Source organism: Lynx canadensis, chromosome A2, assembly GCF_007474595.2.
Source record: "Lynx canadensis isolate LIC74 chromosome A2, mLynCan4.pri.v2, whole genome shotgun sequence".
Taxonomy (NCBI): Eukaryota; Metazoa; Chordata; class Mammalia; order Carnivora; family Felidae; genus Lynx; species Lynx canadensis.
This window is the reverse complement of record NC_044304.2, coordinates 106,645,368-106,673,235: the sequence shown is the minus strand read 5'-3', so window position 1 is coordinate 106,673,235 and position 27,868 is coordinate 106,645,368. Positions and strand designations below refer to the sequence as shown.

Genomic DNA, 27,868 nt, shown 5'->3' with positions numbered 1-27,868 from the left:
ATGTATCTAGTTAGACACACATACAGACACACTTAGAAGGTTCAGTTCACCAAGGCTTACTTGTAGAACTGTGTAGGAGAGCTGCAGTCAATCAGAACAGTTGATGCTCTGGGTCATGTCAGAGTTGAACATGGATGTGTACATTAAGCCTCTCTATTCAAGTTTCCATGTGTTAAAATTTCATCCATTCTAGCACAAAATGTTGAGATTTGTGAAGAAAAGCATTCTCCTTGTTTTTATGTGATTTAATATAATGTATATCAATGATTTCTGTCAAAGTTAATTAGTTAAAAAAACATTAATAGACAATATGTTTAAGTACAATTACTTCAACTCATTTCCCTCTTATTTAGGAATATCCTTGTCAGTTAGTGACATTTCGTTTTATGTTTTCTTAAATAGATGGCACTGCAATGCTCTGTTAATTTTTTTTTCAACTTTTTTTTTTTTTATTTATTTTTGGGACAGAGAGAGATAGAGCATGAACGGGGGAGGGGCAGAGAGAGAGGGAGACACAGAATCGGAAACAGGCTCCAGGCTCCGAGCCATCAGCCCAGAGCCTGACGCGGGGCTCGAACTCACGGACCGCGAGATCTTGACCTGGCTGAAGTCGGACGCTTAACCGACTGCGCCACCCAGGCGCCCCTGCAATGCTCTGTTAAAATGATGAAGAGACAAATATCTGGCATTTCCTTGGAGTGGGGGTCGCGGGTGATGGTGGTAGAGAACAGGATGACACTTAAGTAACTTTTGTGGCTGTTATTTGACCAGAAGCTTCAGATTGTCTAAATATTTCAGATTGTCACTTGACACTTCAAGTTACTCTTTGTTCCACACCTACTGAAGTAGATGAAGACTGGGCATTCTTCCGGTGGCCACCACACTCTACCTCCTAGAAACATAAATGAAGCTTTATGAAGCACTTTGATCTCATTTATCCCATGCAAAAGAATTCTCTTCACATGTCCTACAACCTCATGATACTGGTCATGGCTCCAGTGTATGTGAATGCAGAGGACCTGCTCTGTAAAACTTAAGGAGATGCCATTCCTTTCACTAGAATGTGAATTGTGAACCTAGAGTTGTGTGGTTTACAATCTGGACAACGGCATACACTGGCCAGATCCTATAGGATCATAAGCTTTTCTTTTTGTTACTGTATCCTAGCTGACTAATTCCTATTGAAATGCTTTAAGGCTAAATATTGTGGTTAGATACATATGAACTTTCTCTGAATGTGGGGGGATCATTGCTATTTTTGAAATGTATCCATTATCAGGATAGAAGAGTGTGAGAATGAGGCAAAATCAAAATATGTATCCATCTCCAAGAGCTATTGCTGATTTTGTAGGTTATTATCTGCTCCTCACTCCAATTTGTTATTGGCTAATCCAATTATCATCATAGGGGGAAATTGTGATTGTTTTTGTGCATGTCCTTTTACATGGGTGCAGAAAAACTTCGGAGTATAGAAAGAATATGAGTTGGAACCTTTTTTTTTTTTTTTTTTGGCTACTGTTCTTTTTGATACTAATCCCCAAGCAGAGATTATTCGCACATCTGTTGATTTTTTTTCACGTTGCACACATTTGCACCTTTTTTTTAATGTTGACTGAATCACTTAATTGTAGAGGAGCGTTCATTTTAATGTAAATTTTACAGTATTACATGAGTGAATGTATGAAAATAGCTTGGAACAGTTTAAATTGGGCAGAATTCTGCTTTGATCATAATGTGCCTCTTCAGCATTAAAATAAACTTGCAACATATGCTGAAAAACGTGTAATAAGTAAGTGCCTCTTGCATGGTGACTTATCTGGAAAAAATAAATCATCATTTAATAGAATTCAAAATTCATAAAATACTTCTAACAACTAACAGTGTAATGGTATGATTAGCATCTTATGACAAATAAGTAACACACTATTTCTGATTTAAAGAATTTTTAGGTATTAAAAGTGCTATCAAATTATAATTATTTTTGGAGAGATTTGAAAATAAAACATTCAGTAGGCAGTTATATAATACTTTATTAGATTGTTACAGATGTAATCCTAACTTCTTTATGCTATTGAAAAGATAACAAAGAATGAGCAAATTGATGTCAACTTTTACAGCGGTCAGTAAAAATTAAATTACCAACGTTCTTGAATCACAATGAGAATAGAGAAGAATTAATAATGACAAAGGAGTTTCCAACAAATAGAATGGCTAGATAACAACAGTTTTGCCTTTTAAATTTACCTTGACAAGATATTATTAATCAATGGCAGTTTTCCAAAGAATCTTTCCATCAGCATCCTTGAGAGACAGAAAGGAACTTTCATTTCATGAGCAGAACTCTAGATGCTCACTGAATAACTATTGACAAATAGCTTATATTCTCTGCTTTTCCCCATCTGTAAAATCATATACATAAGAAATGTTATTGGTTGCAAGTTTAAAAAAAATAAACATATCTAACAATGGCTTAAGCATAGTTCTTAATTACTATGAGTATAGGTAGGTCGTGAAAAACCCTGGGAAACTAAATAGGGCCAGATTAATAGAAGAAATACTTCCACATAAAAGATGATCCATCAATGTTTACCTTTAATCAAAAGGAATACATTTGTCCCTTCAAAAAACTGTCTCTGAAATCATAAGCCATTCTCTCAACCCTGCCCCTCCTCACCAGCTAGGTAAAACAAATTCAAAGGTGAGTCTGTCTTTTGGCAACAGTTACAGAACACTATCAGGAAAACTTCAAGTGTACTTAATACAGTACATTATTACTAATTCAACATTTGCTTATTGATTGTCTGTTCTATGCCAGGTTGTGCATTTGGGGATCTAAAAACAAACAAAACAACAACAAATTGTAAAGCAGCACAATGTATGATTCTTACCCTTAAAGATTTTAAGTGAATTTGGAGATAGTGGTAATATACAGACATGTGTTCTCCAAGCAGTCCTCTCTGTGGCATTTCAGAGAGCTCTGTGTGAATGTCCCCCAGAGCCCATAATATCAGCACATCCTAAACCACACCCATCATGTTTTCTACTTCCCCACTTGTCCTTTCCCCCAACCCACCTCCCCCATCTTGATTTGGTGGCATGGCCATCGGTTTGCCTCCCAAGCCTGAGCGTGAGTGTCACCATGCCTTCTAACATTCCCCACCTCCCAGGTGCTGATACTGCCAGTTCTGCCTCATGAACAAATTTCTCTCTCCTGCACATGGCTCCAGCCTTCCTTACCTCCTTGTTATCTCTCACGGGATTCTTTCAGCACTTCTCTCAAAGTGATCGCCCTGCTTCTTAACCTCACTTCCTTACAATCCATCTTCCACATGACTCCCAAAATGTTCTTTTTAAAATGTAATCTAATCACTTATCTGCTTCACTTAGAAATCTTAACTGGCCTCCAGTAAACTACAAGGAAAATTAAAGCAACCAAGCATGGTTTATAAGGCCCTTCCTGATGGAGTCCTCATTATGTCCTTTCTCACAGCTTTTCTCCCTGCTATTTGGAAGCCAGAACATGGAGATTTGTGTAGTTCACTGGACATAGCGTGTGATTTAAATGTTATTTTATTTTCATGCATGTTTTTCATCCTCGAAGAGCTTCACTCACCCTGACATCAGATAACTAAAATTTACCTTCAATGTCATCAATTCCAGAAAGATTTTGGCTAAAATCTTAATATCCCAACTCTCCCCACCCCAGCCACCATCCATACTGTTAAACAGTCTCCTTTTTTCACACTTATACTTTGAATATTTCTACTGTAGCATGATGTATACTACATTACATTATTTGCACATCAGTTCTCTTAAGGATAATAAGCTCTTTGAGATTAGAGACTATAACTTCATTCACACACATCTCAGGTAGCTTCCATGCTACCAGGCCTGTATTGATCTACTGAGCATCTATTTTGTGCTTTGTGTAACTGGGCTGTGTGAAGTAAATGGATAAATGAATGAATGGAAGTTAGGTAATATTATGAAACAATATGTATAACATAACAAAATAAATATGGAGATGAGACTTAAGCCAGGAAAATAAAAATTCTTGCCAAAATCCCTAATCATGATGAAACAAAATGAGATAATTGGAAATTCATAATAGTTATGTCAAAATGGGGACTGCTTTTGTGAGTGGTGTGGAGGAAAAAACAGACTTGGACCAAAATATTGATAATGATCAAGGTCAACAGTAAGGAGTCTCATGTAGACCATTAGGCAATGAGATGACCAAAGTGCAAAGTGATGTGGGCCATTTTTTAACTGCTAGGTCTTACGCTCTGGGAGCCACACTGTGAATCTTTGATTCTGTGATTGTTGCCTCCCAGTGTAGGTTGAGTGCCAAAGGGTCATAATTGATACCGTGTTTTTGCAACATTTAGCAAAGGGTGATGACATAAGAGAAAGCATTACAGAAAAGATGTTGTTAGCTGAGCCTTAAATAACTGACAGAGTTTAAATAGGAGAGGACGAAAAAACTTTCATATTTGAGGGGAGCAGAGTAGTGACAATCAAGCCTACTTAAGGGAACAGAAAATAGTCTGGACAGGGTCTGATAATTTGCATAAAAGAGTATTGGAAATAAAGATGATGGGTAGCTAAATGCCAAGGTTCTTGTTTGAGGAATATAAATCACTTAAAGGTGACAGTGACGGAGAATGACACTACCAAGTATATTGAGGACTATGATTCTGGCAATAGTTAGAACCGGAGGTAATGTCACTCACTTACCATTTAGTTGGAAGTGAGAAAAACCCAATTCAACTGGCTAAACAAAACTAGTTTGTCTTAGTTTAAACATTTAAATGTAAAATGATTGTAAAAGAGGCAAAGTGGATATATTCGCTCACGTAATGGAAAAATCTATGACTGTATTCAGAAATGCCTGAATCCAAGTGCTCAAACCTTTCAGGAACCATAATATCTCCTACCATGCAGTAGCAAGTTGCCTCCCAGGAGCTCCAGACAGATGCCCGGTTCTGAATGTGCAGTAAAATGTGAACCTCTCCTTTCCAATGATTGTATTAAGAGTCTCTGTTTAGTCTTGCTTACTACTATATACCCAGCACCGAGCCTAGCAACTGAAATATATGTTTTTAGTATTTTTCTCCTTTTTTTTTTGTTTTGACATTCTTGTCTTTGTTATTTCTGAGATTATAAGGATGTAGTGAAGGACAAGTGTCTTTTTTGGTAATATTGCTGTCCAGAGTTCTGAGATACTGTGCACTTTGTCATCACTACTGCTTTTACTTCGGAAATCATCAAGCAATGGCATAGTACAATCGTGCTGTTAATTTAGTAGCCTAATAAAGAACTTTATTCCAGTGGCTGCCACTGGTCCAGTCATATTATAGCTTGGTTCTGCTTACCAATTCAATCCCACTGAATTTTGGTTCTACCATGCCTTGCACCTAGAGCACCTGAGCATCATCTCTCCATCCCCATTACTTGTGGAAATAAGAGCAGTCTCTGTCCTATTTCCGCCCATAGGTTCACAGTGAGCCTAACACTTTGCTAAGAAGCCTGCAGAATGCTGGCCTAGTTTCTCTATGCCCCTTCGATTCTATGATTTAAATGATCTTTGCTTCACCCTATGTAAATTGGGGTTCGGAAGACTGACATAAATGTTGTAGGTAATAAAGTCTTGGGTTTGTGACCTCAGAGATTTCTGTCTTGTGCAACCCATCCCAAAACTGTGGAAGGCTAATATGTTAGCTTTCAAAAAAAAAGTAAAATCTCAGCTGTTTCACCTCTTGACAACGATGTTCATTTCCATAATGAAAGCTTCTTTTCTCACCTATGTTCTCCCTAGACCTCTGCTTGCTAATTCTTTCTTACTGCTCTCATCTCCTGGCTTCAAAAATCTTTTCTTTTTTATTGATGATCCATATGGAACAGATTCTTCTTACTTAGAACTCAAATTAGCATTCCTTTATGAATCTGTTTAGTCCCAAATGCTAGTTTCTATTATTTGTTGAGGAAAAAGAAAAGAACTGGATAGATGGAGAATAGGGGTCTGAAACTCTACTAATAATTCACTTCTTTGACCCTATTCCCGTACACTTGGAGCCCAAAGATAAAAATTCCTCAGTCCAAAATGAGTTTCCAGACTCATTTTCCTTGGGTACATTGGTTTGTTTCACACCTGGTGACCTCTGGTTAGGTGGCCTGCATCCAAGAGAAGTTGTGATTCCATTTGCAGCTTTTGCTCCATAATACCTACCTTTCTACGGGATCAATGCATACCAGCTAACTTGTTGAACAGAAACCACTGGTAATATTCTTTGAAATATGTATCTCAATTATATGGGTACTATTTGAGAAATAGGACCTTTCTAATAATATTTTTCCAATGAACTTGATGCTCATTTTGCATTTTTACCTAAAATTAACAACAACAAAAAAAAAGTTGTTAGGAAGATTCTGTACAGAAGCTTTAAACTATGTGGCAAAAGTGGCGATCAGTCTAAACACATTAAAATTCTATTTTCCTTTACAAGTGTTTGCTGCAGATGACCCCCACTGATCTTAAATATATTTCTGTATCTGTAACTGAATAGAGGTTTTCCGTACAGCATGTTCTAATGGCACTCTGGCCTTTAGCCAACAAGGCACTGAATAAGGCTATTTTTAAAATACAGAAACTGGGAACAGCTGCAGCAATCAAATTTGATAAAAACAGAGAGGAACTTTGCTTTTTTTTTTTTTTTTTTACGGTTTGTCCAAGTTTAGACTTCTTTCATAGAACTGCTTTTGTTCTGTTGTATGAAGGGCTGCAAGACTAATACAGTGAAGCCCTTTTAAACAAATAACTTTTAAAAGAATACAACTAAATAGAATAATTTTTCACTATACAACAGTATCAGTGCAAAAGCGTTTTAAACTCTTTTAAGAAGAATATATCTCTTATAAGAAGAGGTAGGAAAAGAATGAATTATATTAACAAAGTTTGGACTATCAAAGAGATTTGGGCTCTCCCTACCCACAAAGCAACTCCTTGAAAGGGGAGATAAAGTCCTTAGTTTTTCAGTGTTGGAAATCTGAAAGTTTGCATTTGAACTTCTCCTATGTACTCAAGTGCTGTTGGGGGCAAAGGTACTTCGAATGTTCCATTTCTACTTTTCACATAACTATTAGTCACAAATGTTGCTGTATTTTCTGAAAGTTGGATTAATATCAGTACAGTTCTTTTATAAAGATAAAATGACATGTTTCTTAAAATGTAAAGGAAAACTTTCTCACAGAGACCTTTTGTACTTATCTGAATCCCTCAACATGTCCATGTACAAGGGCTTATTCTTTATTTTTTTTTTTAAATCCAAGCTCTTTGGAAACGTGTCAGTACATGATTAATAAGCGTGGTGAGGTGACTAGATACTGAAAATTTCCTATACAGTAGTAGATTGCAAGTTCTCTCTTCTAAGTGATTTCATGTGTTGAAAGGATTTCTTTGCTAACTTTGTAATTGACATGACAAAGGATATTTATTTCTTACAAGTATTTACAAGTGGGATTAATTTTAAAATCCCATCCAAATAAAACTACTTGTGTCAGCATTAATTCAATTTAGTAATCCAAGATGTAATTTAATTCTTTTTCTATAACCATAAAGTTATAAAATAAGGTTTTCTTACTACAGAAGAAAGAAAAAAAAAAGAAGGATCTATATGAAATAAAAGAATCTAGGTATACACCAAGTTGTACTAACATGTTAACAAGTAGCCTTTTAGATAGGATGGTTCATCTGTCTACAATCTATTATAAGCCTTAAAAAATGAAGGGAAAAAAAAGCAGAATCTTCTGACTCAAATCATTCTTTACTAGAGGCACTGATGAGTCAAGAACAGCTCATCTTTAAACCATGAGGCAATGATGCTATTAGGGTGTTGTTAGAACTTGAGACCATAAGAGTTCCTGTCTCAGTTCTGCTCTGACGTCCTATGCTCAGTTGAGCAGAAGGGAGAGGAGGGGGTCCTCAGTTCTGTAAAACAACAAAACCCCTTAAACACACATACTATTCTAACCAGCAACTGTGGCATTCCTGTTGTGCAGAGCCCTGAAGTCAGCAGATTTTCAAGGATTCTCTGGCCAGACACCAGATTTCAGGATATAATTCTATATTTGATGAATACCAAAAAATTCCAAATGAAGGTTACTGGGATTTAATTATATTTAGTCATGGAGCCTCTTTTCTGAAGAAATACTATTCTGAAGTATGATTTACTTCTGACCAGCAGGGTTTTATACAAATGGTCTGAAAAAGCACAGTCAATCCAATATAATGGAATCTTTCAATCCCTTGTTAAGAGTACACTATTTGTATGTAACCAGGATAAACTGGACATAAAAACCAGCTCTGTTATTCAGTAAATGACTATGTGTCATTATTATGTTTTGTTCTTATTTTAATTTTCAGTATTAATTTATAAATGAGATCAAATTCATTACCATGTTCTTAAAACGTTACTGTTTTTCGTAAGTGTTTTTCATACATCATTGAAATTAAAATAAGGGGACAATAAAACATTGTATTTTGTAATCTATGTCAAGAAAATAACATCTTCATATTGCTGCTGGATACTGAATGCAAAACTACAAAGTCATATCTAAAGTAATATTGGCACTGCCTTCTAATAAATTGATTTGAATTGGGGTGGTTTCTTTTTTAATTGTTGGAACTGCTTAATTCGTAGGAGAAGACAGTTGGTCGTCTCCCTGATGACTTCACCCTTTTAGCAGGCATCAGTGTTGGGGCGCAGGATGCCCCTCCAGAAGCTGTTCAGAATTTGCTGACATCAGCCATCATTCATGAGCACTTGCTTTGTTTAGTGATGGTGCTAATATGAGGAGACACGTGAGGTAGCTTGGTTTATGGAAGAGGGCAGCAGAAGCATGGTGCTGTGAAAACATCCCCACACACACTAATGGCTCATTCACACAGAAAACAAGCGACGGCCTTCAGTCCCTCCACAAAGCTTAACAAGAACAAACTGACTCAAGAACCCAGAAGCACAGCGTTCAGAATCACTGCTAGCTTGTGCTCACAAACTCTCTGTTTACATTTAGTCATAATACACATTGTCAGTTGCAGCAATAGATTGCTGTGGGAAGTCCTTAAGCTGATTCTCTATGGGCCTTGTGAAAGAAATGCTTATGATTTCTTGGATTGTGTGCCCCGGGGTGAAGATCGCTTTTCCAGTATGCCACGTAAGAAAGTGATTTGCAGGCCCTGAATCACTTTGGTCCCGATAAGGGAGGTTGTTGACAATATGCCACGCTGTGATTTCTGGTCTTTACTTTTTTTGGATCCATTTAGAGAAGTTCAGAATTTTAGAATGAAAATACATAAAGTTATAGTCAGCTCTGGCTGGTTGTTTTCAAAAACCAGATGGCTTTCAAAGACATGATCAAATCCATTCTTTAAAAGTCATTTTTAAAAGCAGGCATGTGATGAACCATGGGATTCTACCCCAAAAACCAAGAGTACACTTTACACACTGTATGTTAGCCAATTTGACAATAAATTATATTTAAAAAAATAAAAATAAATAAATTTTTCTTTACAATTAAAAATAAAATAAAATTGGTGGTATCTCACTTTAAAAAAAAGAAACAAATAAATTAAATGAAATAAAAGCAGGCATGTGGCGGGGCGGGGACGGCGCCTGGGTGGCTCAGTCCGTTAAGCTTCCGACTTCAGCTCAGGTCATGATCTTGCAGTTGGGTTTGTGAGTTTGAGCCCTGGATCGAGCTCTGTGCTGACAGCTCAGAGCCTGGAGCCTGCTTTGGATTCTGTATCTCCTTCTCTGCACCTCCCCCTGCTTGTGCTCTGTCTCTCTCTCTCTCTCTCTCTCCCAAAAATAAATAAACACTTAAAAAAAACAGGCATGTGATTTATAAATATATATATATATATATATATACACACATACACATATATATACATAATATATTTATATGTATGTGTGTATATATATATATATATATATATATATAAAATTTCGGTATGTGTAGCTTAACCCCTTATTTTTCAGATTTTTAAAATAGAATGGGTTATTTCATGCTGCTCAATTTTCCAAATAACTCTAGTTAATCCATTTATGTACCAGACTCTAATTTTCTAGTGTTTTCATTTTAACCATTTTGGATATAAATTATTCCAAAAAGTATTTTGCATTTCATAGCCTCCTTGCAGGATTCTGCAGAGTATAATGCACACATGACCTGGAGTAGTCGTTGTGAATGAGAGTTTTATTCTATATTTTCATTCAGTGACATCTGAAATGATTTAGCAGTAAGAAAATTAGTGGTATTAGTGGTACTATTAGTGTTGTTGTTTTTTTTTTTCTCTTCCATCAGTGATAACATTTAATGGTTACTTCTTACCGTGTCAGTATGTATAGTAACATGGAATTTGGAGTCAGGCATATGTAGTTTGAAAATCAGATTTTCAACTACATGTGAAGACTTGCACAAGTAACATAGTTTTCTCATCGATAAAATGAGGAGAATAATATCAGTTTGTAAGGATTACTGGGGGAGTCTTAAATGAAAAAATGCCTATAAATTCCTGAGCAGAGAGGCTGCCCATAGTAGGCATAGAGTATATATGTTTATATATATATATATATATATATATATATATATACTCTCCCCACTTCCTTGATAGACCTATAATTGCATGGTATATCGCCTTAGGTGCTAAAAGTTGTCTTTTTTTTATTAATTTTTTTTAACGTTTATTTATTTTTGAGACAGAGAGAGACAGAGCATGAACGAGGGAGGGTCAGAGAGAGAGGGAGACACAGAATCTGAAAGGGGCTCCAGGCTCTGAGCAGTCAGCACAGAGCCCGACGCGGGGCTCGAACTCACGGACCGTGAGATCGTGACCTGAGCCGAAGTTGGACACTTAACCGACTGAGCCACCCAGACACCCCAAAGTCTTCTTTAATGTTTACATACTTGGGCTGTGAAACAAAGTCCATATGAGTAAACAGTGGCTTTAGTTCTCTCCAATCACCTTCTTTTATTTGCATTTTCTAATTTAGGAGGTAAGGGAAAATGGCCATTGGTGCGTGTGAGGAGCCATCTAAATAAAGAATCAACGGACAATAGATGCACATGTGAAGGAAAAATCCTCAAAGATTCACCTACGTGGATGAATTTCATACATACCTTGGCTTTTTACAAGTTTATTCTGGATCTCCAGGCATGTTTCCAATAATTGCTAGATAAATGAAACATCACTAGAAGTCATACAATCTGCCCACCCTCAAAGGTACAACTCCATAGATATCCTGGACACATCATGGCCAAATAAAGACATAATAGACGTTGATATAATTAGCAGTTTATGGTGAATACAAAATGTCCCTGCTGAGTCAGTGAGTATAGCCCAGGATATGGCCTCCCCCCATGTCACAGCATGTTGCTGGACACCAGTCACAAAGAAGCATGCCCTGCCTTGCCCCTCCTTTCCCTCACTTCAGTATACATTATATTCTACGAGATGTAAAATGCTGCAACCCACATTCAGTCTGTGTTTGTAATGCGTCCTTTTCTCTTCCCTCACATATGGCATTTTGAAACAATTACATAATGAGACATATTATCAGGGCATAACTGTCAAAAATGAAGAGACTGAGCTGTGAATAAATATTACCCACTTATTAGCTGTGCTGCTCCTGTGTTCTCAAATCTGTACTTTATCCCTGACTCTTGGGGGTATACTTTACCCCTTGATTGCCTGTGTAACAAAATGGCCCTGCACTAAAAGTATTCAGAAAAACATGTACAAAGTCCGTGGCAAATTAAACTCTAAAGTAGTGTTTCTTGTCATATTTCTGTTACAGTCTGGTGAAATCTACTGGATATCTTCAGAGCATGTTTTAAAATTCATAAAAACACATAGGATAATGAAGGACACCACTTATATTGAAATACGTTAAAGAGTCACCTGACCCTGTGTTAAGAAGGTTGCTCCAGGGGTGCCTGGGTGGCTCAATCGGTTAAGTGTCTTATTCTTGATTTTGGCTCAGGTCATGATCCCAGTGGTTTGTGGGTTTGAGCCCTGTGTCAGACTCTGCACTGATAGTGTGCAGCTTACTTGGGATTATCTCTCTCCCTCTGTCTCTGCCTCTCCTGTGTGCTCTCTCTCTCTCTCTCTCAAAATAAATTAATTAATTAAAAAAAAAAAAGAATGTCGCTCTAATATGACTCAGTTTTTGGTTGTTTCATCAAGTTCCTTCCCTCTGACGCACCTCTTCTGGACTGTCTGTTTTAAATATGAAAAAAATCAAATATGGCAGATTCTTTTAACTCTGTTACCCCCATAGAGCCATTTGGAAAGACATTTAACTCTTTAGAAATGCAGTTTTTCCCACTGAGTGAAAGCAGTATCTTCCTCAGGATCAACACATACTTCCAAATACCAGGATGTCAGGAGGTCTCAGTACTCAGTGGGTGACGCTCACAGGTGGAGCTAGCTCTTCTGGATCTACAGGTCTGGTTGTGATTCATGCCTACCTGTGTATCATCTCCCTTTTTTTTTTCTCACGCTCAAAAGTCCAACCAGGATGCAATGACTTCTCATAATGTTGAACATTAAGCCTCTCGTTTTTTTGTAACAAAGTTATTTGGAAACTTTGGTATTTCACGATGCAATAACAAATTGATTATGAGAATCCTCACAGTACAAAAAGGTGGTGAGACTCCATGGTTGAGAAAAACTGTTTTACTCAGGGACACATACACTGAGGAAGAAGGATGTTCGGCCTTTCATTCAGGTCACTGTGATGCCATTTAGCATTTATAGTGGCAGTACTGAAGTGAAAATCTCAATGGTCTAATTAATTATATTTCTCTTGACTAGTGGTTGACACTTTTCTCTAAAGGTTCAGATAGTATATGTTTCAGGCTTTTCAGGCTGTATGGTCTCTGTTGCAAATACTCTGCCATTGCAGTGTGAAAGCAGACATAGACAAAAACAAACAAACAAACAAACCCTAAAAGAAACAATGTAGCTGCGCTACAATCAAAGCTAAATTATGGGGATGCCTGAATGGCTCAGTCGGTTGAGCATCTGACTCTTGATTTCATCTCAGGTCATGTTCCCAGGGTCATGGGATTGAGCTCCATGTTGGGCCCCACACTGGGGGTGGAGCCTGCTTGAGAGTCTGTCTGCTCCCTGTCTCTCTACCCCTCTCAAAAAAAAAAAAAAAAAAGACAAAAAAGAGCTAAATTATGAACACTAAAATGTTGATTTCATATGATCTTCAGATGTCACAGTATATTATTCTTTTTAAATGTTTTCACTTTGTTAATGGATAAAAACTATTCTTAATTAGCAACCCACACAAAAACAAGTAGCAGGCCAGACTTGGTCCATGGGCTATAGTTCGCTACTTCAACTTTTATGTATGAAATCAATAGCCAGGTAGCAAACCAATTCAGTAGGTTTATTTGGTTGGTTTTGACATCCCAGCGGGACCTGCATGTAAACTAATTTTAGCTAGATTGTGAAGTGAGGAAGTCTTTGATGTTTTTAGATGATACTACATATAGAAACAAAATTCAAAATGGCATAGATAGAAACTATCTTTGTCTGAAATCAGTCAAGATCCAACCCCCAAAGACAATAAGTAAGAAGCCTCAATTTTGCACAGACATTGCAGACTACTGTATTTACAAAATGTGGAAGTGTAATAGAAGCAAATTTGTTCAGCACAAATTTAGAGCTTCTTTTTTTTTTTTCCTGAACGTTATTGGTATTAACCTGAAATAAATGGTATCAGTTTCCTTTTACTGGAGTTAGTAAATATTCCACTATTTCTATGCAGTTCTTTGTGTTATGAAGAACATGAAAATTTGAAAGCCTGTCTTCTAAATCTGTAAGAAATATCTTCATTACTGATTATTAATGGTAGAATTGATTTTCAGGGTATTTTTTCAGGGAGGAAAAACAAAGACAAATTAAAGAAAAAAATCAGAAGGAGGGTGGTAGACAGCAGCAATATGGTGTGGGTTAGACAATCCCTGTGATTCATGGAAAAGTTAGGGCTCACAGATTAACTGTCATGAGAAAGTGTTTTATTTCTTGTAGAATAGTTCCCATCAACCAGATCATTGCAAGATTAGCACAAAATTTCCCTTATTTAGGAATCAGACAGTTGCAAAATACATAATACTTCATATGAACTTCAATGTTGTTGTTGTTGTTGTTGTTTTATAAATATCACCAGACACACATCTGGGGTTTTAGTGCTTGCCACAGTGTAGTTTTCTGGTTGACATATATCTAAGAAATGCGTATATTAACACCCAGGCTATAGAGCCAAGTACATTTTAGTGCGGGCTACAGCTGAAAGAATATGTTTCCATTCCTTGTCCATCTGTTCTTGGCAACATAAATTTAAACTAGAAACACAGAATAAGTTTCATGAGAAATAAGTCTAAATAGGGTTTAGAACAGCAAGGTGAATGAATGTATGACTTCTTAACATTTGATTTTGTAGCTGGAATGTTGTGTTGACTTGGTGAAATCTCAGTTGCAGCTATAGCTTAAAGTTTAAAAAAAATAATTGGGTTTTTTTTGATCAGTTCATTTAAAGAAAAATCCAGTGGCTTGGTCACACTTTCTGTTTTAAGGGTTTATATTTGCCAATGATCATGAGCCTAACAAATTTTGAGATTTCAGAGTGTTTAGTTGCCATACCCTTGAACTACACTAAAATGTATTATCTACTTTTATGAACTCCGTGATACAGTGGATCCGTAGTGCGGGAAGAGGGTTTCCCATGCAAAATGGAGTTCGTACAGAACACACTTGTTTTTCTGCACGTCCAACCTCAGTTATGACCAGCTTTTACGTTATTCTCTTGTAAAATCATCCTGCCCTCCCACTCTGTGCTCCAATCTCCAGCTTGTTCTGCTACTAAAGTAATATTAAACTATTCACATTTGAAAGAAGCATGAGAATGTTAAAATATAAAAGGACCATATATATGCACCTGGAATCTTCTCTCCCTCTCAGGGATCCAGGCACTCTGAGCTCAATAAATAAGCTGTGTAGGGGCTGTGTGTCAGGGCTGGGCTTGGTGGGATTCTCCTGATGTGAGGGCACCCTCTGCCTCTGGCTGAGCCAAAGTCTTCAGATTGGAAAGGGACCTTGAAACTTATACAGTCCAACCTCTTTCCCTATGTAAGAAGCATTTCTATAATTTTTAAGACTCTCTGTTTTATATGGTTGATTTATCAAGTGCACGGTGCTTATGCATCAAAGTAGTTGGGTTCAGATTTTGGCTCTGTCACTTCCTAGGTATGTTAATATGAATAAATTAGTTAACTTCTCTAGTGTTCAGCTTCTCTGTCTGTGAATGGGAATAATCATATTTACCCACAGTTTGTTTTAAGGGGAACCAAAGGAGTCCAGTGACAGGCACTTAGTAAACACTCAACAAGCAAGAGCTATTACTATTAGCCTCTTTCTACTGTCCTCTGTTAAAAATAATAATAATAATTGCACTGTGCTAATTATCTAGTGGTGTCCAAATAGTATTTTAGTAGCATATCATCAGAAAAAAACATGTCAAGAAATTAATATTGTTTCTTGAACTTCTGCACAAAGTCACCCATCACTAAGGACAAGTCACTCAATGATTCAGAGACTCAATCTTCTTATCTCTAAATGAGAGACTCGAATTCCATGATCTCTAGGGTCTTTTGTTCGAGTAATGTAACAAAATCATGTTTGACAGCATATCCTCATACTTTATTTATAGTGTTGAAATGTATATTTGCTGCCAAATGTATAAACGTTCCATATATACATGTGGAATAACATTAAGTTTGTTGATGTTAAAAACTACTGGTATATTCTTTGGCATTATTTGGCTCCAAATTCATTCTTCCCATTTTGTTTTAGACCAAGCTGACAGCAGATCTTTTCCCACAGCATCTCGGGGTTTAGTTAAACTGAGAGCTTTAGACGTAGGCCATCTTTTCATTACTTTCAGAATCCAAGACAAGCTTTCTTTGTCAAGTAGCTTTCATTTTTCATCTTCATAATATCTAAGGGCATTAAATTGTGCACATATGGATCTACACTGTAACTTACAAGGCTTCTGTTTTCTTTCAGATCTGAGTGATCAGCTGCTAGAGGTAGTTGGCTTGGAAGGAGCCATGGAGATGGGACAAATATACACGGGACTGAAAAGTGCTGGGCGGCGGCTGGCTCAGTGCTCCTCTGTGGTCATCAGGTAGCTGTTTCTCTGTAATTGAGACAGGGGGTTGAGATGATATAAATAAAAGCTAATTAAAAGAATGCAGGACTCTGATAACATTTGTCTTATTTGTGCCTCAAATTATCAATAATTAACACAGATATATTTGAAAATGATGGAAATTGGCAGATTTTACCAAGTTTTGGTTAACTGTTACTTATCAGGTTTATTGGAATTCGATACCCTCCTGTTCAGACCATGGATACAATTCTAACGTACAAATTTCATCTCCACTAACATGATTCCCATACAGTTTAGTTTGCAGAGGCATGGAAGTATCTACCAGGCATAATACCCAATGGAAACACTAGTGAAGCACCATTAACTTAAATTCCTTCATGAAGTAAAGTACACCATCATTTCTACAAAATTAAATAATCAATTACTGTAAAGTTAGATCTTATATATGTATTAAATTTAAACCTTTTTAAGAAGCATTTTTCCAGAACTTTACCTATAGGGAAAAAAAAAGTATTTTTGACCCTAAGGTGAAACCATGGGTCATAGCACAGGTATAATTGGTGTTATTTGTATAAAAATGTTGATATTAGAAAATATGAGACATCAAACACCTTTCCTCCAGGTCTGAGATGTAGGTTTTCATGAAAACAAGGAGGCTTTTTTTTCAGCTATAGGAATTCTGACTGTATCATTAACCATAAACCCTACATTTTTCTGTTGGTATCCATAATTTGTTTTATATCATCACATTTACCACGAAGCTCTTCATATTCCTGTTACCAAGGTACCTTTTCAGGGTATTCATTAATAGTCAAGACTTAAAGTCTCCTTCAGAAGAGTTAAATTTAGGGGCGCCTGGGTGGCGCAGTCGGTTAAGCGTCCGACTTCAGCCAGGTCACGATCTCGCGGTCCTGGAGTTCGAGCCCCGTGTCAGGCTCTGGGCTGATGGCTCGGAGCCTGGAGCCTGTTTCCGATTCTGTGTCTCCCTCTCTCTCTGACCCTCCCCTGTTCATGCTCTGTCTCTCTCTGTCCCAAAAATAAATAAAAAAAAAAAACGTTGAAAAAAAAAAAGAAGAGTTAAATTTAGAGCCAGCTATCGCCATATTTGCATTTTCTGGTCTCATCATCTTATATCTTACATATAGTCTATTACATAAAATATTTCATTGTTATACTTAAAATGAAATATTTTCCTCCAGGACTAGCAAGTCTCTGCCAATGCAGATCGATGGGGAACCATGGATGCAGACCCCATGCACGGTGAGTACCGAGTAGTTGAAATGCTATATCTCTTCATATTTGCTTTTCAGATGTCATGTACTTCTATAACTAACTAATCACATAATCCTATAACTGAATAATCACAGTATTTAAGCTTTGGATCTATTACCAAGTACCTTTTTCTATTTATTATTGATGTGTCAGGACTATTGCATTCAGGTTTGTGGGATTATATGCCCTTGGCAGTGGTTTGACTTTTGAATGTTTGTATTAGTGTAAGTATAACCTTTAGATACCATAGATCGATTATATTTTAAACTCTGGAACTAAAGAAAATTGATAAAATTTTTCTTAATTTTTATTGTACTTATTTCAGAGCACCACGTGAGAAGATTATTTGTAGGGCCTTCAGACATAAATCTCCCTGAATTTTAACCCATCTGTTTTGTTATTTTGTTACCTCCATTTGGGGATTTGAGGGCATCCTTCTCTGTAGAACACTCTCCCTGTTGTTGTTTTCTCCATAATGAGATAGTATTTAAGTTAGACATTTAGACCTCCCACAAAATTTCAGTTTACATTTTTTATAGTGAATATTTTATTATATTTCAAAAATGTTAGGCAATGCCCTTGGTACTAAGAATAGAAACACGATCAGTGATATATATCATGATCAATAATACAACAGGATCAATGATATAATTATCTTCAAGGAACTCTTTGGATAAGACACTAAATGTTAAATATAAACAGATTAATCACAAACGTAACTTCAGATTACAAGAGTTATGAAAACAAGTATGGTGAAATGATGAGGAACAGGGTACAATATGGAGGATACTACTTTAGATTAGTCGACATAGGAGGCCTTTTTTGAAAGAAGAAATAAAAATTCAATATGTTAGACAAACAGTAAGGAGGGTTTTGATGACCGAAACTAGTTTGTAGAGATAGGGGGAGAACAGAAAGAGATAAAGTATAGAACATGAACAGGGGACAGACCATGTAGAAAAAATGATAGCAAAGAGTTAGCATTTGATTCTGTGTCCATTGGGAAGCTTTTGAAGGCTTTAAGCATCATCTGATTTACATGTTAAAAGGTCACCTTGGCCACTGGGTGGAGATTGGATTGGACTGAGTAGCAGCTGGGAGAGAGTCTGTCAGAGTAGTCTGGGCTCAGGCATGGATAGTGACAGGGAAGTAGATGGATTTAAGCAACATTCGACAGGTGGAACAAGAAGAATTTGCTAATGAGTTCCCTGGGGGCTAAGAGAAAGCTATGAATCCAGTTTAGCACTTACATGTGATTGATGATGTATTTACTGTGTAGTTAAGATTGGGGGAGTAACCAGTTGGGAGTGGCAGAGGAGGTCTTAGATTAGTATAGCATTCTGCTAAGTGCTGGTGTTATATTTAAGTATATTTTAAATTGAGATATAATTAATACACAACATTGTACTAGTATGTATTAAATATTCACCTAAACATTAAATAATGGATATCATCATTTTTCAGATGGAAAAAATGGAGGCTTTGGAAGGTTGAATAACTTATTCAAGGTCAGATACGTAGTAGAACTCAAACCCAGGCTCTTTGATTAAGGCCCCTTCTCTTAACCACTAGTTTAAACACATTTAGCTACAGATTCCAAACAGTCCAGCTTAGCATGTAAAATGGAAGTGTTAATTTTACCTTTCCAGTGGTTTTACTCTAAACTTACTATCGTTACTCTTTGTGTACAGCAGATAAATATGATCTTTTGTTTATTCCTGATATATTCTTTTTAGCCACTTTGAACCCCAAGTTTGTGCATCAGTTTATTCTCTAAAAATAATGTAAAAAAAAAAGCCTGTTTAAAAATCTCTGTAGATTGGCTACTTCCTATACTTTCTGCTCTCTTTGTACTTGGTTCCAAATATCCTTAAAAGACTTCCTGTTCTCCCTTTACCAGCATGTATGCACTTGCATCTTGTCTGGTATTCTTCACTCTCCCCACACTTCTAAGGTGACATTTATACTCACAGAGATGTTAAAGGTGTTGCCACAAGTGATGGTGGTAGTGATGTGCTAAGGTGCTGGTGATATAGTGGTGGTAGTGATGCGCTAAGGTGCTGGTGATGTATGGCTGGTGATGGTGGTCGGGATGAACTGGTAGACGTGCTACCACCGATGCTGGTGATGATAGTTGTGGTGGTGGCGGTGACAGTGGTTGTGATGTGGGATGGTAGTGGTGCTGGTAGTAACAGTCTTCTTGTCTTTAACGGAAGGCCAGTTTTCATCAGCTTGCTTCACAAGATAATAGATGAAAAACAGTGAAACACCAAATGCCTTCCACAAGGACTCTGTAATTTTTGGATTCTTTTCAGGGAGAAGGGATGTTTACTCCTTACTCCATGCTTAAAATCCAAGAGTTAATAGTCATAATAATAATATCTAACATTTACTAAGCTCTTAATTTATGCCATGTACAGTTTGAGACATTTGACCTGTACTGACCTGTACATTTAATTTTCACAAAAGCCCTATAATTAGTTTCATTTTATAGATAAAGTAACTGAAGCAAAGGTCAAATTGTTTGCTTGATTCCACACAGATAAAAAGTGTTACAGTAGAGCGGCACCTGGGTGGTTCAGTGGGATTAAGTGTCCGACTCTTGATTTTGGCTCAGGTCACGATCTCATAATTCATGAGCCCCAGGCTCCTGCTGAGCATACAGCCTGCGTGAGATTCTCTCTCTCTCTCTCTCTCTCTCTCTCTCTCTCTCTCTCTATGCCCCTCTCCACTGCTCACATGCCCTCCCTCAAAATAAATGAACATTTTTTTTAAGTGGTAGAATAGTAATTAAAACCAGTGGTCTGGCTCCACTGTCCTCACTCTCCATGGTTATTTCCCATCATGGATCTCAATCCAAAAAGGCCCTACACCATCCTTGTGACTCCCCCTCCAGAGCATGAGGTAAATCACTTACGTTAAAAAGTCTATGTCTGGGGCACCTGGGTGGCTCAGTCGGTTAAGTGTCCAACTTCAGCCCAGGTCATGATCTCGCTGTTCATGAGTTCAAGCCCCGCGTCAGGCTCTGTGCTGATGGCTCAGAGCCTGGAGGCTGTTTCAGATTCTGTGTCTCCCTCTCTCTCTGACCCTCTCCCATTCATACTCTGTATCTCTGTGTCTCAAAAATAAATAAATGTTAAAAAAAATTAAAAAAAATAAATAAAATAAATGAATAAAAAGTCTATGTCTATGAAAATCTAAATAGTGTTTCAGAATAATTTTAGCTTATTTTACATAGCACGAGCACTTCAAAAGATACTTTTGTTAACTTATATTTCAGTTACTAACTGGATATTTATTTTGCCTATTAATTATCATGATCTATACAATTGTTAAATTAATAATAATTTTATATAACTTATATTTAATTTTCTCTCCTTTATTTTTTTTCAAAGTTTATTTATTTATTTTGAGAGACACAGAGACAGCATGAGTGGGGGAGGGGCAGAAAGAGGGAGAGAGAGAGAGAGAGAGAGAGAGAGAGAGAGAGAATTCCAAGGAGACTCTGCACTGTCAGCACAGAGTCCCCATCTGAGTGTTGAACTCACGAACTTTGAACTCATGACCTGAACCAAAACCAAGAATTGGATGCTTAACTGACTGAGCCATCCAGGTGCCCCTAATTTTCTCTCCTTTAAACTCTCTTGTTCTTTAATTTTTTTTTTAGATTTTTTTTTTAGTGTTTATGTATTACTGAGACAGAGCATGAGCAGGGGTGGGGCAGAGAGAGAGGAAGACACAGAATCCGAAGCAGGCTCCAGGCTCTGAGCTGTCAGCAGAGTCGGACACAGGGCTCAAACTCACAGACCCCAAGATAATGACCTGAGCCCAAGTCGGATGCTTAACCCAGGCACCCCAAATCTCTTATTCTTTTTAGAATATTCCAGTCTTTAGCAGGCCAAGAGCTGTACTAGACTATGGCTTATTTTTGTCATTTCATATTCTGGCATATTCTACTTTTCCTAGAACCACATGGAGTTCTGAACTTTAAATTTCACTTTAAATGAGGAGACTATTTAAATAGTCTTCATAGCATTGGTATGGTTTAACTAAAGAGTCTTCTTTGTTTCAATTGAATAACAAAATGTTTTTCATACAGAACATAAATCATCTTTGATGATTGAGCTGATATTTAATTTATGAAGGATTTGCTCTAGATATATAGAGCACAGCAGAAGTCTGGTTTTCTCTCAGTGGAATATATAAAATGGAAAGGCAGGTGATAAGTGGGTCTTGATTCTGATTTTAATGATATTTTTTTAAAAAATCAAAGTAATACAAGGTCTGCAGATAAGCGGTGGTGGTGGTTCTACAGCAAGGGGAATGTACATAATGCCATCAAACTGTATACTTTAAAAATGGTGAAAATGTGAAATTTTCTGTTACCTATATTTTACCACAATAAGAAGAGAATTAAAAAAAATAAGATAATATTTGCTTAGAAATTTCACCAGTCCAGAATTAAAGTATCAGGAAAAGCAAAACTAAGAAAGCTTAAAACTAAAGCTTTTCCACTATATACTTAATAATTACATTTATGACCTTTTAAAATATCTCACTATAAAGTAGTCATTAGAAATGTGTCAAATACTCCTCAGTTCACAGTTTTATAATAGTCACTAACAGAGTATGGATTCTAGCCATATAACAATCGGCCATGTTCACAAGCCTATCAAAATGAAGAGACAGTTAGTTTCAGAAGACTTTGTATTGAAATAGTTCCAGAAGAGCCTTTCTTTAGGCAGGACCCCAGAGCCTATTTTCCCCCTTTTGTCTTCTTCCTCCCCAGTCCTTCTCCCTGAGCACATCAAACATACTGTTTGTGTTGTCGGTATGTTCCTGTTGTGGAGAGAACAAACAGAATAGCTTGGGGAGGAGGAGAGAGCATAGTAAGATATGGGGGATCATAGATGAGGTCAGATTTCATTTTGTATCCATTCATAACAAGTGATGAGTGCCCGCTAAAGTTCTGTTAAGTTAGGAGTCATACCAAGCCACAAATTCAATATAGCTAAAATGGACACATCATCTGTCTCCCTTCATTTCCTCCCCACAAACAAATACTGACTTCTTACATTCCAAAACACTTACTCCTCCTTTTACCATATTGAGTTAGTGAAACCATTATGTACCTACTGTTTCCCAAGCTAGAACCGTGAATGCACTCCTATATTTCTCTCCATACCCCCAAATTCAAATACTATGTCCACCTACCAATATGACATATTTCTGGGATCTTTTTCTTTTTTCCATCCCTACTACTCTTGTCCTAGATTTGGCCCACTTCATTTCTCTTTCACACCTGGCACTAACCACATCAGTCTTTCCCCATCTCCATTTTGTCCCCCATTTTAACCCATCCTGTAACTTTCTTCAGAATGATCACTCTAAAATACTAATCTCACCATGATACTCTTCTGCTTAAAATCATGTAATTACTCTTTCTGATGAAATATAATTTGAATCAGGCTTCCTATTTCACCAGTATCATTTACCTTACTTCTTTTTAATCTCTTCATGTGCTTCCCTTGTGTCCAAATAAATTTTTCTTCTTCTTTAGTTGAGTTACACAACTCAGCTTGAGAGTCATTTCATGCTGCCCCTTCTCCATGAAGCCTTTGTTGAGCATTGCCATTTCTTGCACCCCATCCCTGACCCCAGCTAGTTGGAAAGCGCGGGCCTCAGTGCTTCATAGCTTTATCCAAGCACTAATGATATTACATCAAAATTATCAGCTTGTCTGTCTAGTTCCTTGATAGACATAAGCTTATTGAGGTCATGCACCATGATTTTTATCATCTTTATACCCACAGAGCATAGCACTGTGCCTTATACATAATTATGCTGCCAATGCCAAGTGCATTTTGAGTTTGTGAATTTCTTAAATACTTCTTGAGGTAGTATAACATTTTTTTAAAAAATGCTTTCTACTAAATCTTCTTTCACTGAACATAATGTAGGTTGGCTAGCAATTCATTCACATATTTTTCATATATAAATACATGTAAAAGTTATTTTGAGTTAACTTTATTCATTACATTCTCAAAGCAAAGAATTTTAATGTATCAAAGAAAAAATACATCCTTAACCTTCAGAATTTTAATTTCTTTCTGTTTCTTGGTATGGTACAGTTAAATTTCTTTGGGCCACTTCCCTTTGCATTATCAATTATGTTAATAATTCTGCTAATACTTTGAAATATTAATCATCATGTATTAGTTGTTACTTATGATACTTTTATGAAAATAATGCCAAAGAGGTTGTAATGCGGTATTATCCTGAGCGCTTTGCCTGTGATTAAAACGAAGGGAGTTCCTGGAACTTTCTTCTGTGTGGTGGCAAATGGGAAGGAAGTTATGAACAGATCATAAGCTAACTGGTGAAATGACCACAGATTAAATATAAAGACTTCTCAAAGGGGTAGCTGAAGTAAATGCAACTTCTAGAAAGCACTTACATGTCTTTTGATCTCTCTTTGCCTTTTTTATTTACCTCTCAGGACCCTGAACCCACTTCCCCAATGTCTACTTCCAAAGTTAGACACCATCAACACACAGGTCAGCCCTGACTTGGTACTCAGCCAATTTCTGCCAAACCTGGTTGTCTTGCTGCCTTAGGTTTGATCCCTGTAATTCCTGGGGCAGATACTTGGTCATCTAGTGACCTAAGAGCAATTGTCTCCTCCTTCCCCATTTCTAATGTGTAGGCCATTCTATGAGATACTGTCTTCTGACTTGAATGCCAGTTTCTTTCCCTGGTACTAGTATCTCCTTGATTCAGACACTGGCTATGTTCCTCGCCTTTGCTTTCACCCTCACTTAGGAAGACTGGATCTTTTTGTGATTGCTCTAGATGATGCAGTGATCTGGAGCTTACCTTAATTTTGACTTGTTTTTGCAAAGAGAATATATCCAGCCCAGCTTTAAAATGCAAAGTCTTTAAAAAAGAGGAGCAGTGTTCTGTGGTCTATTAAATCTTTATTTATATGTTTGCTTAATTATTAAAAATAAGCATAACCTAAAGGTATTATTTATTCTGAAATGATTTGCTAAATACAAATTCATCGCAGACTATTAAGATAGAAAATTAAAATTTTTAATTTGTAAAATTTAGTGTCATTTAGGTGAAGGCTGATTGAATTTTGGGATATTTGGATGTACCAGATAGATATGTTTGGAGGTATCCACTATAACAATGCCTAACATTTTTTGAGTGTTGACCATGAACCAGTTTCTGTTTCTATTTATTACTTATTTAATCCTTACAAAAACCCTAACAAGTCAGTAAGGTTATTATAATCCCCATATCATACACTGAAAACAAACAAACAAATGAAAATAATCCAGATAAATTAAGCAGGTTTTCCAAGGCCACAAGGTAGGAAATAGAGCAGGTCGCTCTAATGCCTTTTTTCATTTTTTCATAATTATAATGCTTTGCTGTCTCACTCAGTTACTCTTCAGGCCCTTACTGTATCTCTAATATTAGTAATCAGTTACAACTCTATCATTTATAACAGAATTGAAATAGTTTTCAGCTTATTTACATTTTTCTCTTTTATATGTCATGGGTTTTTTTTGTTTGTTTGTTTGTTTTTGGGTTTGTTTTTTTGAGTTTTTTTTTGTTGTTGTTGTTGTTTTTCTTCCCAGTATAGCCAAAGCCATCCATCATGTTGCTGCCAAAATTACTACTGAACAACAATGATCATTTTACTCCCAGATCTCAAAGTTCAGTGCCTCCTTGTTTCACACAAAATAAGTTTAGAATCCTTGTGATGGCATTAAATAATTCTCCCAAAGCTGCCATGCTTCATAGGGACCACTTTCCAGGGGCTTTCTACTCATGCCTATTAATTTTGTGTCTAAAATCCCAATTTTCTATTTTGTGTTTTAGAAATAAACTCATTATTCTGGCCTTCAAGCAGCCAACCAACAAATCTGTGGTTTCTTCCAGCAATCCTATAGGACCCATGGTTGGATTTCTTTCATTGAACCTATGGTTTATTATTTTGATATGCTTTGTTTTCCCTTTTATTCATATTGCCTGAATTAATTATCCTATCCTGTTGGGATATATGTATTTTTATAATTTACTACAAAATCTTTTTGAAAGGCAATGAGATATATAAATACATGTATACTAAAAATAAAATAAAATTCCTTCTTTCAAAGCCAAGCTTAGCAGCAATTTCCTCATGAAGCCTTTTTAACTCCCCATCTGTTTGAAATATTTGCCTTATCCTTTGTATTTCTGTGGCTGTCTGTTGATACCTTCTTGAAGCCATTGCAGTGCACAGTCTTGTATTTTGGCTATGTGTATATGTATCCAGCTCTTCTGACTTAATTGTAAGCATTTTAAGATTCATCCTCAATTCCCCTTCATATATCGCGTAGTGGCTTTTACATAATGTGGTTTCTGATGAGATATCTAGTCATTTGAATCATTGCTTCACAATATGTAATGCATCATTTTCTCAGGCTGCTTTCAAGATTTTTTCTTTGTCCTCAGTTTCCAGTAATTTGATTCCGATGAGCCTGGGCATGGATTTCTTTGAGCTCATTCTGTTTTAGTTTTTCTGAGCTTCATGAATCTTTATCATTATGTCTTTGCCATATTAGAAAGTTTTCAGCCATTATTTCTTCAGATATTAATTTAGATACCATACTCGTTCTCTTCTCCTTTTAAAATTCTGATGACATGTATTAGATACTTTAAGTAGTATCTCACAGATCTCTGAGTCTCCATAATTTTTTTTTTCTTTCCTCTTTGTTCTTTCTGTTGTTCATACTGGATAATGTTTATTCATCTTTATTCAAGATCACTGACTTTTTCCTCTTTTTTTGTCTGTTGGATTCTTGAGTCCATCCAAGTAATTTTTTTTTTAATTTCAGTCATTGCATTTTTTAATTGTAAAATTTCTAATTGTTTCTTTTTTTAATTTCCTCTATTTTTCAGCCAATAGTTTCAATATTTCCTTTCATTTTAGGAATATCTATCATTACTTTTTGGAGCATGGTTGTAGTAGCTGCTCTAAAGCCCTTGTGTGGTAACTCTAACACTTGTGTCATCTTAGGATTTACATTATTGACTGTCTTTCCCTTTGTGAGTTTTTGAGATTTTCCTGGATCTTCATATGTTGAGAAATTTTGAATTGTATTTTGAACATTTTAAATATCACCTTATGAAACTCTTGTGTATTTTTTTTTTAATTCTTATGGGGAATGTTGATTTGTCATTGTTGTGGCTATTTTAGCAAGTAATTGATCCAGTTAGTTTCAGGTCACAAATCCTGAGCTGCTTCCTGTGAGTTGGGTTTCCAATGTCAGTTCAACTTTCAAAGTCTTTGCAGTTTATTCAGAATCATTCTATATGTATAATATCCATAGGCTTGTGTGGAATCTGGATAGTAGTCTAACCCCTATTTTGGTTCTTTAAGTTGTCAGTATGCTTCTGAAGGACAAAGCTATCCATACACAGCTCAAGGGTAAACACGGGAGATTGTATACAATGTTAAGGAATAGGTTTTTGTGTTCCTCCTCTATTCCAAGATCTCTGGCTAGGAAATGAGAGGAGGAAGAGAAAACAGGAAACCCATCACTGGTTTAGTGACATGTTATGTTCTGATTTCCTTCTCCATTCTGCCGGCTATCATTTGCTTTCAGCATCCTCAGAAAGCTGCTCTATGTATTCTGTGTAGGATTTGTACTTGTTGTTAGGGTAAAGTTTGCTTTTTCCTACTTGAGTAGAACTGAAAATGTCACCACTCTCCTTAAATGTTACTGTGTTTGGCTATTTTGAGATCTGTCTGAATTATCCCCATCAGGTTGAAGTATTAGTAGCCAGAAGTCCTTATCTGCCAACTTGGAGACTTCACAGCATAATTCCCCATTTCTCTATTCCTTAAAACAACAACAACAACAGCAACTACGTAAGACTAAGAAATTCACTAAACCTTGAATCTCAAATCTTACTCATTTTCAGAAAACCTCATGAATTATTTTTCCATTCTTGTGTCCTGCATATAAGTAGTTGAGACCTTGTTTGAGTGAAAATAATGGATCAAAATGGCATAGTTTTATACTCAACTGTAATGTTTTAGGTATTTCTCTAAGCCAGTAATGATGTGGATCACTACATGAGATGTGGTTTTTAGATTACTCTAAGAAAACATATATTAAGACTGTTCCAAGTAAGTTATGTGATTGTATGAGAGGTTTTTAGACTATGGAGGTATGGTTAGTTCAGTGTCCAACGTCACCAAGCAAAGAGTTATAAGACTGGGTCTGTCCCGAACTTGGTTTTCTACTCCCAAACTGGTCATCAGTTGATTAAGCTTGTTTGCCGAAGGG

At 36.5% G+C, this 27,868-nt stretch overlaps 1 protein-coding gene across 1 annotated transcript in view; it reads left to right on the top strand.

Moving 5' to 3' along the window:
• The window catches only part of DGKB (diacylglycerol kinase beta), a 715,928-nt gene that overhangs the window by 662,136 nt on the left and 25,924 nt on the right, over positions 1–27,868 (top strand). Inside the window, 2 exon segments of the mRNA XM_032592421.1 lie at positions 16,142–16,262; positions 17,447–17,507. Of these exon segments, the coding sequence (XP_032448312.1) occupies positions 16,142–16,262; positions 17,447–17,507 (182 nt within the window).